Raw genomic sequence first — 18,176 nt, 5'->3', positions numbered from 1 at the left:
GTAAATGGACTTGTACTTATAAAGCACCTTTCTAGTCTTCTGACTACTCAAGGAGCTTTCACAGTGTTTGTCACATTCACCCGTTCACATTGACATTCACACTGATGGCAGTGGACATCTACACACCATCTAATCTAACCATTCACACCACATTCACACACCCATGTGCAGCACGGGGAGCAATTCGAGGGTTCAGTGTCTTGCTCAAGGACACTTCGACATGTGGACAAGGGGAGGTGGGGATCGAGCCGCCGATCTCTCCAATGGAGGGCGACCAACTCTTGCACTGAGCCACAGTCGCCCCGACTGTGACACCAATGAGTGTCTGTAAATTCTAGATACCAAAGCAAATAAATATGATAAAAACCACAAACTACACAATCAAACATGTTCCAGCAGGAACGTTCAATCGTGTAGATTTTGGTTTAGAAGTCTTAAAGTTTAATTCCGGCGTAAAATCATCCCACGGTCTTTTTCGGCACTTACAAACATCAAATAAGCTATCGAGAAAGTTCTTTTTGCATGTAACAACTATTAACAGGGAAATCCTGGAGAGTGGCTAACAGTGATTAGCTCGGGGCAGTACGGTGAAGGCATTCAAAGGTCTTTTTTAACCACTAATGCTGCTGAAAATAACAGCAAACCTCTGCAGCAGCATGAGAAGAGTCCCTACACACACAACAAAGCAGCAACAGCGTAGTTAGTGAACCCAGAGTTTATTAAAGAGTGTTTTAAAGACTTACCTACTGGCCGCTGTACCAGCTCCTCTCATAGTAAAGTCCATTATAGTGGATTACCAAAGTCAATCCCATCTCACCACTGAAATAACAGTTGTGAGATATTTTATTTTGAAAATCTGCATTTAAATGAACGTTCATAAACGATGAACTCACCTCTTTGAAGTTAACATTTTTTTTTGGGTGTTCTGAAACTTTAATTTAATTAAAAAAAAAAATCAGCTTTTACAAATAAAAATAAATGAACTTTAAAATAAAAAATCACAATTTGATTTCAAAGCAGTTTTTCAGTTGTATTTACTTCATGGTTTTCAAAGTAAAACACTTAAACGCTGTGAATTCAGAGGTGTTTAACTTTGAACATTAACTCTACAGTGGTTGCTAAAATCCTCTTTTCAGTGACATTATATTCTCCTTTAAACGTGTCTTTGGGAAAAGTGAACAACACGAGGAGACGAGCTCCGTGTCCGCAGCTGTTTATGTTTTTTATATTTCATATCTGGTGTTTTATGCGTCACGTCTGCTGCTGCTGTTCTCCGGACGTCAAACTCGTCGTAAATGACAACAATAAATTAGTTTTACAGCTGCAGAGGAAACGCAACCTGCAACAAAGCAACCGTTCACTGACATTCACACTGAAATATTCATAAAAACACATGAAAGCACAAAATCAAAGCAAAACTGGGACCCCACCGACACAATATCTCCTCTTTTTTACTAAAAATCAAAAAATATAACGTCAAAATCCTGATTTAGGGTGATTATTTTGATTATAGATCAATTAAAAGGTTTAAAAATGTCAGAAAATAGTGAAAAATGTTCTTTAAAGTCCAAGTTAATGTCTTTAAATGTCCTTTTTTGTCCAAAACCCAAAGTTTAACATGATTTAAAACAGAGAAAAGCTGAATATATTTATATTAAAGGGTTAAAAACAGCATTTTCTGCCATTTTTTAAATTAAATCACTTTGCAATGAATCAACATTTGATCATTTTTAACCAGTTAGTCGATTCATCGCTGCAGGTTTTCTCTGGTCGTCGTCGTCGTTTATCAGAACTTTACAAATATCTCTGATTTTGTCTCATCACAGTATTTTTTAGTGACATTTATATCATTTGTTTTCCTGCAGAAGAAAAACTCGTCGACTTCAGTAAAATGACTCTTGCTACAGCGTAGAAATACTGTTACAGGTATTCTCATGAAAATATACTTAAAGTACCAAAAACTCAATATATGAAGAGGTCTTTTGCAAAACGAGATAAAAGCCAAATTTAAAAAGCATGAGTTTGAGCCACTTTGCTGTTTACAGAACCTTTTCACTGCTTCATCAGTGTTTCTGCCAAATCTCTTTATTTCCTTGTTTAAAATGGTCTCAAGATGCAGTTTCTTTCCAAACCGCGACCAGCGCCAAACCTATTTTTAGACTAACTGCGATACGTCCTCTCGACCAATCAGAATTCAGGGAGCACTCTATGCGATCCAACATGGCGGTGCTCTGAAGCGGGAGAGTTTTTGGTTTTGTCCGTCCGTTCCGTACGACTAAAAACAGATGAAAACACCACAAAAACGACTAAAAACGGATGAAAAAAAACACAAAAACGACTAAAAACAGATGAAAACACCACAAAACGACTTAAAACAGATGAAAACACCACAAAAACGACTAAAAACGGATGAAAAAAAAAAAAAACGACTTAAAACAGATGAAAACACCACAAAACGACTTAAAACAGATGAAAACACCACAAAAAAGACTATAAACTGATGAAAGCTCTCGACCAATCAGAATTCAGTGAGCGTTCTATGCGATCCAACATGGCGGCGCTCTGAAAAGGGAGAGTCTTTTTGTTTCGTCCGTCCGTTCAACACGTTCAGACTGAGCCATAAAAAACATTCTGACAAGATAAACTGAATATGAACCAAATGTTTGGGTAAAAAGGTAAAAAATGTAATTTTCCTGAAAACTATTAAAATGGATTTAGAGCGTTTTGGAAAAGAGCTCCTCTCTATATATTCTTGTATTTTAATGTCTGATGCACTGATGTGTTCATCTTTCTAACGTCAGCTGGTAAAAGTGGAGCTGGTTTTACTTGTAGTCTGTTAAAAAACTTAATATTTCATTAGTTGAATATATTTTGAATTTGTTTAGAAACCAAAGCTGTCGGATAAATGCAGTGCAGGATATTTACCTCAGAGATGCAGCGGAGTAGAAGTCAAACGTTGCATGAAATGGAAATACTTATATTATAATATTGTACTTACCGGTGTGAGGACAACTGTTCGGCGCTCAGGCACGGCACGCCTGCCGGCCACGACCCGGATGGGAGGGGTGGGCTTTAGTAAAGCACGGATGCATGTGTACCATCATTTATGTACGATAGTAGAAGAAATTTTATGCGAATATCTGTGAAGATCGGCCGACAGGAAGCAGCTGATCGGTTAAATGTTCGCCAGTGATTCTCCACACAGAAGAAAACGGCAAAGGAAGGAAACGTACACACACTTCCTGTCTCCTAAGTGGGCGTGGCCTTGTTTGAAAGTGTCACGAACGACGGATGTAAAGTTTAATGTTTTCTTTTTGCTAACAGCGAAATTTAGCAACACAAAACGTATTTATCCGAGGCGTTTGCGAGACTTTGTTGCCGAGACAGAAAAAGGTCTAAAAAAAAAGTTAATTTCCTCCTGATTTGAAACTTTTACGGTCAGAATGTTCTGGAAATATGTGACTCGGGAAAAACGGGTCCGATATTTACTTTGCTGCTTATGGAGCGAAGGGAAAAGGTCATAAATCTACGTCCGCGTTCACTTGGAGCTGCCGCTAAGTCTCCTGAAGAGGCATAGCGAGGAACACGTGACACAGAAACAGGAAGTGACTGTGAGTTGAACCGCCTCGTCTGACCTTAGTTGGGCAAAGGTGTTTCTAAATCCCCATTTTGATTAAATTCGCTCTTTAAAAAACATCGTCCACCGCTTTTAAAATACTATTTCAAATGTTTTGTTTGTAACGTTTCAAATAAAGTTAATAAAGTTAAAACAAGTCATTTAATGGAGAGAAAAACAACAACAAGGTGCAAAACGCTCTGTACATGTCGTCTTTCGTTTGTGATACAACCGCGGTTTATACAAAGCAACAGACCTGGACCGGCGTCACCGCTACTGTCACTTTAAAGATGAACTCCAGGTGTTTCCGGGTGTTTCCAGGTGTTTCCGGGTGTTTCCAGGTGTTTCCGGGTGTTTCCGGGTGTTTTAAAAGTAATATCGAGCCCGTCGTGTCTCCGGAGCCGTGTGGCGTCTGATAAATGTCCTCAGGTGATGTTGCCACTGGCAGAACACACCAGAATCTACGGCACCACTGTCAGAGGGAGAGGTGCGTTGTGGGTAATGTAGGCGAGGATCTCTGGTTCTTTATGTCTCAAACACGAGTCTGACAGAGTGACATCACCACCTCCTGTTGACCTGGATCAGTTCGGACCTGGTCGGGTTCCCGTGACCTCTGACCTCTGACCCTGCAGCGTCTCTCGCTCTCTCTTATTCTGTGCTCGGACGCCCGCTCAGGCTATATAACCTCCGTGTTCAGTTTCTTCTTCTCTGGTTCTGCTACGTTCAGGAAGCTGATCTGACACTCCGGCTCGTCCTGTCGCGCACGCCGGCTGCTCTTCTGTCCTCGCTGCTGTGATGATGATGATGATGATGATGATGATGATGTCAGCCCCCAGCAGGAGGCGTGGCAACGGTCCCTGCAGTGACCCTGCAGCACAAGGGTGGCGGTCAGCACCACCACGGTCAACGTCAGCCCCGCCAGCACCAGCAGCACGATGAGCTGGACCTCCGACAGGCTGGAGCTGCTGCGCTCGCTGACCGTCACCTTTAACAGCCTGTCGCCATGCCGACTGGTGTTCCCACTGCTGGTGGTGCTGCTCCTCTGGACCTTACCCCCCGTGGTGAGGTGAGGTCTGACCCCGCCTCCTCCTCCCTCCCACCCCAGCGTTGTCCAGCCAGGTTCGCGACCCCTAGACGCCGTCTCGCAGGTGGCTCCGGTGTAACCGGGCCGGCAGACGCAGTGGAAGCCTCCGGCGCGGTCCAGGCAGCGCCCGCCGTTGAGGCAGGGCTGGCTGGCGCAGTCGTCCAGGTTTACGGTGCAGAAGCGCCCGGTGAAGCCGGCGGGGCAGAGGCACGAGAAGCGGTTGATGCCGTCCAGGCAGGTGGCGCCGTTGGCACACGGCCTCATCAGGCAGTCGTCCACATCAGTCTCACAGCGTGGCCCCGTGAAACCGACCAGGCAGCGACATGTCAACTCCGCCGCAAAGCCATCCGCGTCCTCACACAGACCGCCATTTTTGCACGGAGACCTGGAGACAAAAGACATGAAGAGGGAAAATGTGATTGTTTAGATGATACTCACAATACGCAGGCGGATCAGAGTCCAGAAGAAGACCTGCACTGACCTCCGCTGGTGACACGGTCCAGTCTTCAGCTGACAGTCTCTGCCGTGGAAACCGTCAGGACACAGACAGGTGTATTCACCGCTGTCCTCCATCACACAGGTCGCGCCGTTCTGACACGGCTGCTGCTCCGAGCACACGGACAGGTCTGAAACATGAAACAGGACCGGAAACATTGAGTGTGGAAGAACGACACCAGAATTTTAGTTTAGAGTTTAAACTGATACTAAAGTGACACAATAGTAATAAAAAAGTTCAGACCTTTGTCACAGAAGCGACCCCCCCAGCCGGCCTCGCAGCTGCACTGCCACGGCTGCTCACAGGAACCATGAAGGCAGCCCGGCATCGGCACGCAGCGCTCGCACTGCTCACCGTCCCAACCTGGGTCACATCTGGAGACAGAGAGACAGATGTTAGAGTCTGAGAACCAAACAACCAACCATCCAACCAGCCAATCAACCAACCAACCAACCAACCAATCATCCACCCAGCTAACCAACCATCCAACCAGCCAATCAACCAACCAACCAACCAACCAACCAACCAACTAACCATCCACCTAACTAACCAACCAACCAACCAACCAACCAACCAACCAACCAACCAACCAACAATCCAACCAACCAACCAATCATCCAACCAACCAACCAATCATCCACCCATCTAACCAACCATCCAACCAACCATCCATCTAACCAACCAATCAACCAACCAACCATCCACTCAACCAACCAACTAACCATCCACCTAACTAACCAACCAACTATTCAGCCAACCGAGCAACCATTCATCCACCCACCCAACCAACCAACCATCCACCCATCCAACCAACCAACCAATCATCCATCCAACCAACCACCTGACCGACCATCCAACCAACCAACCGTCCAATCATCCACTTATCCAATCAACCAACCATCCAATCATTCACTTATCCAACCAACCAACAAACCGACCAACCATCCAATCATCCAACCAATCATCCATCCAACCAACCAACCAACCAACCAACCATCTAACCAACCAACCAATCATCCAATCATCCATCAAACCAAACGGCCAACCAACCAACCAACATATCATCCAAACAACCAACCAACCAACCAACAGATCATCCAAACAACCAACCAACCAACCAACATATCATCCAACCAACCAACCAACATATCATCCAACCAACCAACCAACCAACCAACCAACCAACCAACTAACCATCCAATCATCCATCAAACCAAACAACCAACCAACCAACCATCCCCACTAAAGGCCTCTGGGAGCCTCCAGATCAAATGGTTGAACCAGCTCAACTGGAACAACAATCATCCATGATCTCAGCTTCCTGTTTGTCTATTGGATCTTTTGAGAGGATGCTCGATGGACGTCTCACCTGCAGAGTCCGGACTCGTCACAGCGGCTGTTGGTGATGTTACAGCTGCAGTCACTTCCTGCAGACACGGAGAAGAAGAAGAAGAAGGTCAGAGCTGACGGTGGTTACACGGTGGAATTACAACTGCACAAAAATACGTTTCCCCATTATTTCTTCTGCTCATGTTTGGTCTCTTTCCTTTGTTTATGGCCCAGCTTGGTTATTGGCAACGTGTGAGGGCTTGTCGTGTGTTGATCAGAAACAAACAGATGCAGAAGATGGAGAAAGGAGGCCGTAGAAAAAGGAGGCGTGACGGCGACACCATGAACAGGGACGAGGGGGCATACCTGCTCCATCACACCTGGGAAACCATTCTCTGCCAGTGCTACCAGGGTGAGGAACGTACAAAACCGGGTCAGGGAACTTTATTTTGAAGTTTCCCGGTCCCCAGCTGTTTTCATAAGCAGCCAAGCAAAGGTGAGAGGAGTTCCTTACCATACAACTAATTTGTCTGATTAGAAGAAACTCTAAATATCAAAATGGACAAAGAAGACATTAGGAATACCATCGATCAGATTAAAGACTGTTGAGCCTGCTGGGAATTTAACCAGGAACCCTCCCAGTGTGTGTGTGTGTGTGTGTGTGTGTGTGTGTGTGTGTGTGTGTGTGTGTGTGTCAGCTGTCAGGACGTATTTCAGCGTTTCAGGTCTCTGGTGGGACATTAGCAGCAGACAGTTTGACCCCTGACCTTGACGGCGGGTCAGCCACGTGTCTGTTTGTCTCTCGGAGAGGCAGCTGGACAAACACGGGCAACAGTAGAAACACATTCTACACTTTGCTTTATGAGCAAATACCTGCAGAGCTGAAGACACTCAATCAACCTCAGCTGGCTCACGTTCCGTTGCTCGACCCCCAGAAGTGTCGCTTGCGCTGCTCACAGGAGAGAACTGCTCATCTGATCGACTTCACACTTGACGCCGCACTCCCCCGAGTCCTCGGCGACACACAAGTGCGAAGTCGACTGGATGAACGTTTCCTCACACGCGCTGAGATTCCTTCCTTTATGGTTCGATGATGCGGCACCAAATTTGGCGTGACCGTCAGACATCACATCTACACTTGTCCGCCAAATGTGGTCGCAACCGCACAAATCGTTAATGAGATATGTCAGGTTTCCCAGCAGCACTTGAACGCATCATGTGTTATAAAAAGTAAATCAGACTTCAGTGAAGCGACACCTGTGTGGCGTCCCGCCTGCAGGTGTTTATTAGACTGTTATCGGAGCAGATTTCAGGCTCGCTTCCCTCCGTAGGAATATTTAGACCGCCAGCCGTGACCCCTGACCTCCGGGCTCCGAGCCGCAGGTGAAGTGGAGCTGACGGTGGATCGAGTGTCGGCTGGAATTTGGGAGGATTGTTTTCAAAGGGGGTCCTGACAGAGAGACAACAGGCTCGTCCTCGGAGCTCCGCGCCGGAGCTGCAGGGGAACGCCGGGAACGCCGCAGCAGCTGGGGGGGGTGCTAAGTGTTATCTGAGAACAGCGAGGGGGGTTAATCTGACAGCTGGGGGAGCCCGGATTAACGGAGAACAATAAGATGCCGAGCGCCTCAGTGAGGATCCATCCAGCCGTGACTCAACGACGGCGATTTACTGCCTCGCTCAGAGCCGTGTGACTTTACAGACTCTCTAAATGAACAGTGCTGTGTTTTGTATCCGGCAGAGCGGAAACCCCCCGGGGCCGCAGAGTGAAGCGAGCAGGAAGTGCCAAAAACTGTAGTTTGCGTGGCCACTTGAGGCGTTCCCCAGAAGAGTTAATCCCCACACACAGGGGCGTACTCTGGTTTCTCAAACACCATGTAAACACCGTACCCCGGGTAAAAGACCTAGAGAACTCCTTCAGTTCCCCGATTATTCACCCATGTAAACAGCGGTTGTTATCGGGTTTCTCGTCTGCGCGTGCTCCCTACTTCAATCATTTTTGAATTATTTAGGCGTATGAACTGCACACATGGACGTAGCGCCGCTGACGTCACCCTTTGGTTTTTGCCGACTACTGTTTTGAAGAAAGACGTTTGGCATTTTGTTCTTTATAAAAAAAACAGACATGACCATATTTGGACTTCCTCGTCCCGCTAACTCTGCATTCAGAACTAAAGTACCTTTTTATTACTTGAACACTACTGATAAAGAGTTATTTTTGACCAGATTTGGACTTGACTTCTCATCTTCCACCTTTTTCCGCGTCAGGTGTTTTGTTTTCCCTTTAAGTTTAATGTCGGCTCTTCAAAAAAATGTAAATACCGCCATTTGTTAATACAGAAAATATGGTTTATATGCAAAATACATTTAAAAAACATATAATATATAAAGAAATTAATGATGAATACATTTTATATCTACTTATTTGTCTTAACATTTATAGATTTTCTCATTCTTTTATAGATTTATTCCTTTTTATTGCTCCATAATCCGGAGTTTTATTCTTTTTTTGTTCATTTTTTAAAAAATGTTTTATTTATCAGGAGTTTTCTGTGTGTGTGTGTGCGTGTGTGTGTGTGTCTGTGTGTGTGTGCTGCTCTCTGATTGGCCGTGTGGGGGGCCGCACCTGTTCCTCTCATTAGCCGTCCAATCAGAGGCACTTAAGGAGGTCGAGCCCGCTGGTCGTGAAAAAAAAAGTTATTGTTGTCGAAGGCGGTTGGCGTGTTTCCATGGTTACGGAGACAAGCATGAACCTGATGCTGCGTCACCTCGACAATCACCTTAGAGATTTACTGTTTTTAGGTTCTTTCTGTTTCTTTATAAAGGTACGCATTGTACTTTTTACTGCACTGCGTTCATCTGACGTACCCACTGAGGTATTTTACAGCCGGCTCTGCTCGCTGGTCCTCGGGGGGAGGGGGGGGTGGGAGGTCAGAACCGGATCCCTCCTAAATTATAACGATCAGTGAAGCTCTGAGCTCTGAGATCAGCAGCCTGCAGAGAAAAATATTTAGCCCCGATCCCAGAGTCTTACCGAGCTCACCCTCCTCCTCCTCACCCCCCTCTCCCCCGTCACCCCGACCCTGACACTCCCTGGTGGTGGAGGTGCCGCTGATCCTCGAGCGTGGTCGCTCACCTGTCTTTCCTCGACACCCTGAACTCTGATTAATCACTGACAGGAACGAGGGGACGAGGGAGGGAGTGGTCGGAAAGTGTGAAACCAAAAGAAGCTTGTTAAAGTCACAACAGATAACTTTTCTCTTTTAACTAATGCTACGTCTTTGGACGCCACCGCAGCTCAGATCGGTTCCCTGTACGCCTCGTTCAGCAGAAACCAGAGTATGGTCTCATCCCGGTTAGGTGAATAATCGAGTTATTGAAGTTCCCCCGGTTTACATGAGCGAGGAGAACGGGAAAATGACGGAGAAACTCTTCCTCCGGTACAGTAGGTAGCGCTCCGCAAACAGACCGCTTTTTTCCCGGTTCACCTTTGTCAAAATCCCAAACGGCCGACTTTTGCACAGCATTACGACATTATAAGTTTTTCTTGGTAGTGATGTTAGTTGCCATGCTGAAGGCCTCCCTCTGTTTAAAGGTAACGCTCTTTTATTGTCGTTTTTTTCACATTGTTTTCAGCGCTGTTGCTTCCTGGTTTATTCTATTTCTATATAAGAGTGGTTTAAAGACTCACCAACCACACATCAAATAAACCATCAAGACATTTTTTTTGTGTATAAACTAAATCAGAGAGAGTCGCTAACAGCCGGACCTTTGAATGAAGGCATTCAAAGGTCTTTTTTAACCACTAATGCTGCTGAAAATAACAGCAAACCTCTGCAGCAGCATGAGAAGAGTCCCTACACACACATGAAAGCACCAAAAGCGTAGTTAGTGAACCCAGAGTTTATTAAAAGAGTGTTTTAAAGACTTACCTACTGGCCCCTGTACCAGCTCCTCTCATAGTAAAGTCCATTACAGTGGATTACCAAAGTCAATACCAAAGGAAGGAGCCCATTGCTGCTTTGTTTAAAGGTTTAAAGGCGCGGTCACACACGCATGAAAATAAACATTCGGCTCACGTTCACGTCCATTCTGTACGAGCGATGGGGCGAATAAAACACTTGCGTGGAGTTCAACTTTGGAGGCAGGCGATGGTCTGACGCCTGCGTACGTGTAACTGCGCCCTTATTCTGAAAAACTAGGGTTATTGATGTTTTTTTTAGGCCAGATGCCGATTTTTTTGAGCCGATATTTTGGGCCGATGCTAATTTTGCTCCCTCAAAAGTAATGATAACAAATGTTATGAGTCTCATTTTTAAAAAAAGGAACAATTATTGAACTTAAAAAGACGTCTCCAGCAACACCGAGCTTCCTGTGGACGCCTGTCTGTGAATAATGACGGGAAAAACTATCAGCAAACGCATCAGCCCGTAATTGCCGATACGACACCTAAAAAACACAAATATGGTCCGATAATATCGGCCTATCCACCTATAATGTATCAGTCTATCACTGGTTATTGCTTGATAAAACAGTGCGGTTCTTTCTTTATTGTAAAACGTATATTTTCACATACTTCTCGTTAGTGATTCCTGACTTTTGCAGTATTTTTATTTCTAAAAGTTTGTTTTTCGCCCAAACACTGAAGTAAATTCCTTGAATGTTTCTAATTCTGAGCAAAGACGATTTAAACTAATAATAACAATAATAACAGATGAACCACGTCGGCTCCGTCCGCAGGTTTGAAGCTTAAATCGGCAGCTTTTAGAACGAGGTTTGGTTCCTGCAGCCAACACGGCGACCTTACCTTGACCTGTGCAGGGCGGGACGAGGAGGACGAGGAGGACGAGGGCAGCTCTGACGGGCGACATGTCGCTGACCTGAGACAGAAGACACAGACGTGTTGGTGAATGTCTGACCTGGAGTCAGCTTGTCAGCGCTTGGACAAACACACGGAGGCTCCTGAAAGGTGAGACGTCTTCAGTCGTAGCGTCTCGGGCGAACCCGTAAATCACAGCCGCCGCTGCTGCTGCTGCTCCAGGATCAGCTGTGCTCACGCTTTAATCAAACACTTCCTGGTTTTTCGTGGGCCGGGGTCCGGTTACCCTCCGAGAAACCGAGCTGAGGACGATTCTGACCTCGGATCAGATCTGCGTCCTTCAGCTGGGTTTCACATCGAAGCTTTTTAAAGACGTGAAACTGAGACGACGGCGACGGATCAAACGCATCACACACACTCTGTCACAGTCACGCGGACCTGCCGGTCTTTGATGTGGGCGCCACTGACCCGTGTCTTATCTCTTGATATCACCGAGGCCCTGTCCACACCTACACGCGTCTACTCTACAGTAAAGGGTCCTCACCAGGAGCTATGACTATGATGTCAACTTTAACGATGACAGCATCCACCCTGATGAACAGTAAAGGCCCACTCCCACAGTAAATACGGATTCGGACCCTTTCAGTGGGTCATCGAGTGCGGAAACCGAGGGGACAGAATAGAGTCAGTGAAGACTCAGGGCGCACTCACACTGTCCATCTGTACCGTGCCCGAGCAGGCTTCACGGCTAAAGTCTAGTTCCTTTGACCAGTGTGTGTGCAAGGTTGCCGGTCACGGCCCGTTTGGGAGAGGTGGGCTTTAGTAAAGCACGTTTGCACATGTACGAGCACGAGCGTGCGCACGTGTATGAGCACGAGGCCTACGGCGGTTCTGAGGTCATTTCCTGTGCGCCTGTTGGGACATAGAAAAAAGAAGGAGGGACCATGCACGGACATTTCAAACAATGGCGGTGAAAGGTTCACGTTGGTGTGATGCGGAGGTGGAGTGTTTACTGCAGATTTGGTCGATGAAAAGATTCAAAAACAGTCGACAAGACGCACAAAAACTCCGAGGTCTACGGAAAGATCTGGAAACAAAGCCACGCATCGCCATGACGTCATCAATGCGTGTGACGTGTTACGGCGTGATGACGTATAGGCAGCAAGAAGCATTCTCCGAGGCCCAGGTAGTGTGAGTACAAACGGGCCTTGAGGGGGGACAAGGACCCTAAAGCACGGGGCACGGGACGGACGCACAGTGGGAGTGCGCCCTAAACACCAGAATTAAACTTTAACCGTATGATTTTAGGTTCTTAAAATGTTTTGTATTAAAATATAAAATGTAAAATGAGTAATACGTTCAGGGTTGCAGTTCACGTGTGAAAAAGGAGGTCATTCAAATGCCAGGTGTGAAACGTGTCTGTAACAACCGCTCCAGGTGACCAAAACTGCAGGAAACACACACACACACATGCACACACACACGCACACACGCACACACACACACACACTAACTGTTCCCCTCTGCCTGAAGCGTTTTGTGCCGAGCTAACCCGTACAGGAGAACCTGAGGGTTTAACGCATTTAAAGAACGTCCCGTCGCAACACGCCGCACCTCCAGATCCTGTGACGTGTTTCCAGCTTCCTGTTCCTACCTGCTGCTTCCTGTTTCTCTTCCTCTTCTTCTTCTGATCGAATCTTCAGATCTCCTCCTGGTTTCTCCCGTAGGATCTCTTCATGCTGCCTGTGTGTGTGTGTGCGTATGTGTGTGTTTGTCCGTTCGTCGGCGTCTTCCTGCTCTGAGCTTGAGTCTGTTCAGCTTGTTGCTGTAGCGACGGACCTTCAGGGCCCTCTGCCCACACACTCGACTGGCAGGCGGCGGGAAATAACGAGCAGGATCATTTTTCCAGAGATTACAGCGACGAACGCAGACAGGAACTGACATGCCTGCACTACTGACTCTGTGTGTGTGTGTGTGTGTGTGTGTGTGTCTGTGTGTGTGTGTGTGTGTAAGTGTGTGCTTTGGTATGTGAGTGAGGAAGACACTCAAACACACACACACACACTTCTTTTCTTTCAGTGTTTGCTTGAGAAAGAAAAGAATGAAGGGAGTGTGTGTGTGTGTGTGTGTGTGTGTGTGTAAATGGATAGCAACAGGTGGCCAATTTAATGCTTCAACGTGAAAGCACACACACACACACACACACACACACACACACACACACACACACACACACACACACACACACACACACACACACACACACACACACACACACACACACACACACACACACACACACACACACACACACACACACACACACACACACACACACACACACACACACACACACACACACACACACTTGTTAAAGCTGCAGTATTTGCTGATATAAAGTCTAAAGAAACTAGCGGTGGAAAGTCGTTTCTTACCTTTTAAATGAAAGAAAACCTTATCCGACTGTTAGGTCGTGACGTAACGCCTTTTTCAAAATATGATTTCCGGGTCCAAGCCTCCCATTTATCCAACGCCGCAGTGCTGTGTTCACGGTTGTTTGAACAGATCTGAGTTTTCAAAAACATATTTGAGAAAAACTGAAGCAAGAGGGGATCGTAATTATTCATATGTTCGGTCGTTGTGTCTGTTTTGTTTCAACAGAGCGTTTGGACCCGGATATCTTATTTTGAAAGGGTGTTACGTCAGAGTAAACAGCTGGATACGATGCTTATTTACATTAAGATGTGTTAATTAGAGCTGGGACTCAATATGAATCTGTTTTGATTAAACCGAAGGACACTGCTGCAGAGTTTTTCCCATTTCAGCTCAGCGTGAGAGTCTTCACCGTCACTCGTCCTCGTTTCTCTCCCGGTGCTTCGCTCCACGCGGCGTTCAGAGCAGAGGTAACCAATTCTGTTTAAACGCAGCAAGCGCTGTGGCGTCCGCCTCAGCCGGGAACGGAGGAATGTCTGAGTCACGTTTTAACCGAGCGGTCTGAAAGGATGATTTTAGCGAGGAGGAAGGCAAAAAGACACCAATAAGGGAAAGCTGGGGCCCCCAAAGGATGTGAGCCCAGGGGCCTCATGGGACCGTGATCCGGCCCTGGTCCAACAAGACACGACCGCGAGACAAGGCTTTAAAACAAGGTGGATTTGCATCTATTTTTAGTCATTGTGCATCTTTTTGTGGTGGTTTTGCATCTATTTTTAGACATTTTGCATCTTTTTCTGGTGGTTTTGCATCTATTTTTAGCCACTTTACGTCTTTTTTTAAGTCATTTTGCATCATGGGACCGTGATCCGGCCCTGGTTCTGTCCATCTGATCCTGAATTAGCAGCTGGGTGCTTTCAATAGCCGAGTCCAACAAGACACAAGCCCGAGACAAGGCTTCCAAACCAGGTTGTCTTGGACTCTGGTTCTTAAGCGTCAGAGGGACGTGAAACAGGACGAGAGGAGCTCAAACGTGTTTGAAGTGAAATAAAGGTTCAGAGACAGTTTTGTGAAGCTGAAAGTCACTGTTGTTATGATTTGGCCCGATAAATACAATTGAACTGAATTGAATTGAACTGAAGGTGAAAGTGTTGCTGCTGGCAGGAAGGACAAAGGAAACCTTTTTAAAGGGTCTTTGTTGTTTGACAGGTCCGGCTTTAAAAACACCACACAGGCCGGCGGGAGGTGGCAGCTGCTGCCATGGCAACGTGAGGAGGAGGCGGGTCGCCGTGCAGGAGTGTGGACGATGTTTCTGAGAGTTACATCAGAGCGAATCTGAAACGGCTCAAACTCAGTTTCAAGGGTTTTCATCATAACGGGGTGAAAGGTCAAACACCTGACAGGCGGTGCTGAGGGATGAGCGGGTGAACCCTGTTTCACACCCAACTTCAGTATTTATATATTTATATACATATATATTTATTTATATATGCTGCAGACTCGTTTTAACTGCACGTTACCTACAGTCAGAGTGTTTACCGATAGAAAATATATTAAAATAATACAGAAAATATATTCAACACATATTTTTACATCCTTTTGACGCGGGCGACCCCACACGAAGAAACAAGACGACCAAATTTCAAGAGTCTGCTTATAGACATTTTGTAGTAATTTTGTTTCTCTTTGTCGTCAATTTACATCCATTTTTAGATGTTTTGAATTTCTTTGCAAGTGTTTTGCTTCTTTTTGTGTTGGTTTTGCATCTATTTTTAGTCATTTTGCTTCTTTTTGTGGTGGTTTTGCATCTATTTTTAGTCATTTTGCATCTTTTTGTGGTGGTTTTGCATCTATTTATAGTCATTTTGCATCTTTTTGTGGTGGTTTTGCATCTATTTTTAGTCATTTTGCATCTTTTTGTGGTGGTTTTGCATCTATTTTTAGTCATTTTGCATCTTTTTGTGGTGGTTTTGCATCTATTTCTAATCAGTTTGGATCTTTTTTAGTGGTTTCGCATCTATTTTAAGTAATTTTGCATCTTCTTGTGGTGGATTTGTATCTATTTATAGGCATTTTGTGTTTCTGTGCCATTGTTTTGTTTCTCTCTGTGGTCGTTTTACATCTATAATCACTTTCCATATCTTTGTCATCTCTGTGGTCATTTAGCATCACTTTATATTTGTTTTGAATCCCGTTCCCTGTGGTAATTCTTGGTTTGTTTGTGGTTGTTTTGTGTCTTCATATATTTTTACCTGGACAAGTTAAAACAAACACTCAGCAGCAGCAGCAGCAGCAGCAGCAGCAGCAGCAGCAGCAGCAGCAGCAGCAGCAGCAGCAGCAGCAGCAGCAGTAGAGTGTATGTCAGTGTATCCTGCGCTGTCATGACATGCAGCAGAATGTCAGACACTGAGCTTTTATTTTGAAGGTCTGGTATTTATGGAGTGTTTTTTACGGACCGCTGAAGCCGAACGAGAGTGTTTGATCCGCCTGAACGCGTCAGAGTGAATCAGTGTCAGGACGAAGCAGCAGCAGCAGCAGCAGCAGCAGCAGCTCTCAAGTGTTTCACATAAAAGGACGACCCGCTGGAGTCTACTGTCAGTGGAGTCAGCGAGGCGTTCAGGGTCAAACATGTGAAGCAGCCAATAAGTCCATCTTTACAGCCTCTAAACGCTTCCTTTAGTGCTGGACGCCTCATCTCATTTAGTGCTCTTAACATTTCATATAGTGCCACACCGGTGCATCGCTCTAACCCGTCACAAGGAACTGCATTCTTTAAACTGTAACAACTTATAACAATTAATAAACCACAACTAACGCACTTTAAAAGGACTAATAAATGGACTTGTACTTCTAAAGCGCCTTTCTAGTCTTCTGACTACTCAAGGCACTTTCACAGTGTTTGTCACATTCACCCGTTCACACAGACATTCACACTGATGGCAGTGGACATCTACAGACCATCTAATCTAATCTTTCACACCACATTCACACACCAAGGACACTTCGACATGTGGACCGGGGGAGGTGGGGATTGAACCGCCGATCTCTCGATTGGAGGACGATCCACTCTCCCACTGAGCCACAGTCGCCCAACATGGCATTAAACGATTTGGGACGCTCATAGTTGTACAATAAATTTATTTAAAAAATAAAATAATTAATGAGTAAATAAAAAAGGTGGACATATAGAGGTTTAAAAAAAATAAGTAAATAAAAAATATAAACATATAAAGAAGAATAAATAGAATAAATAATAAGTCAATAAAAAGGGGGAATATAAAGAGGAATAAATAAAATAATAAATAACTGAATAAAAAATGTGGAAATAAAAATAAAGCGAATAAAATAATAAATATGGTAAATAAAAAATATAAACATATAAATAGGAATAGATAAAATAATACATAAGTCAATAAAAAAGGGGGGAAATATAAAAAAGAATAAATAATAATGAATAAGTGAATAAAAAAGTGGCAATTTTAAGAAATAAAGTACAAAATAATTATGAGAATTTAATTTATTTTCAAATGTATTTGTTAATTTGTTTCTATTACATATTTGTTTATTTGTTTTGCTTAAAAAATGCTCTATTTCTTCTGTTTATATGATTGTTTATATATCCCCTTTTTTTCCCTTTTGCTTCATTTATTCAACACAAACCTTTAAATTTCTGTCTCTTCCTGTGTGAAATGTAAAAACAGTAAAAACTCTGACACATCTCTCCTGTAATTAAACGTTTTTCTGACTCGTCTCATTAACTGAAGTTCACTTTTTTAAATATTTCTGAGTAAAGTTTGAAGAAACAAACAACAGCAGCTCTTACCTGATTCTGACAGCTTCCTGCTGCTTCACTGTCACAGAGCTCCTTAAGATTCAGCTCAGTGCGCTCGCTCGCTGCTGCCCTTCAGCACACACACACACACACACACACGCGCACACACACACACTCACACTCACACACACAGGCACACACACGCATACTCTGGACCTCTGCAGGTTATTTTAAAGAGTGTTTGAAGCTGCAGACGGACGACAGGGAGACCCGTCCTCCAGCCGCCCTCCCTCTTCAGTTAACACACTCCCTCTCTGCAGGGTCTGACCCCGACACACACACACACACACACACACACACTGGGGTGTGTGTGTGTTGTTTGTCAGCTAACTGTGGTGTTAAATGAAACCTAACCAGAGGAGAATCGGCCCACAAACACACCCCGTGCGTACAGGTGTTGATAAGTGTTGATTGGACTCGTAAACGCTGTCAGCGACAGTTTTAACACTTTCACAGTTAAAGTAAAAAGTGTGACGCCGTGAACAAGTCCGCAGATCTGAAGCCCACCACATGGTCCTCACCCTGAAACTGATGTAACGGATACAATAAATCAGGCTCCTTCACACACACACA

At 45.0% G+C, this 18,176-nt stretch overlaps 1 protein-coding gene across 1 annotated transcript; it reads right to left on the bottom strand.

Annotated features, from left to right (window-relative positions):
- Positions 1 to 3,891: 3,891 nt before the first annotated feature.
- dlk2 (delta-like 2 homolog) lies at positions 3,892 to 13,079 on the bottom strand. Its single transcript, XM_083923013.1, has 6 exons — positions 12,996 to 13,079; positions 11,330 to 11,402; positions 6,566 to 6,623; positions 5,440 to 5,570; positions 5,182 to 5,326; positions 3,892 to 5,085 (listed from the first exon to the last, which is right to left on the bottom strand). The coding sequence occupies exons 2-6, from the start codon at positions 11,391 to 11,393 to the stop codon at positions 4,293 to 4,295; spliced, it is 1,191 nt and encodes a 396-aa protein (XP_083779139.1). The 5' UTR covers positions 11,394 to 11,402; positions 12,996 to 13,079; the 3' UTR covers positions 3,892 to 4,292.
- Positions 13,080 to 18,176: the final 5,097 nt, after the last annotated feature.

This window comes from Echiichthys vipera, assembly GCF_963691815.1.
Source record: "Echiichthys vipera genome assembly, chromosome: 11".
Classification (NCBI taxonomy): domain Eukaryota; kingdom Metazoa; phylum Chordata; class Actinopteri; order Perciformes; family Trachinidae; genus Echiichthys; species Echiichthys vipera.
This window is presented reverse-complemented; position numbering and strand designations above follow the sequence as displayed.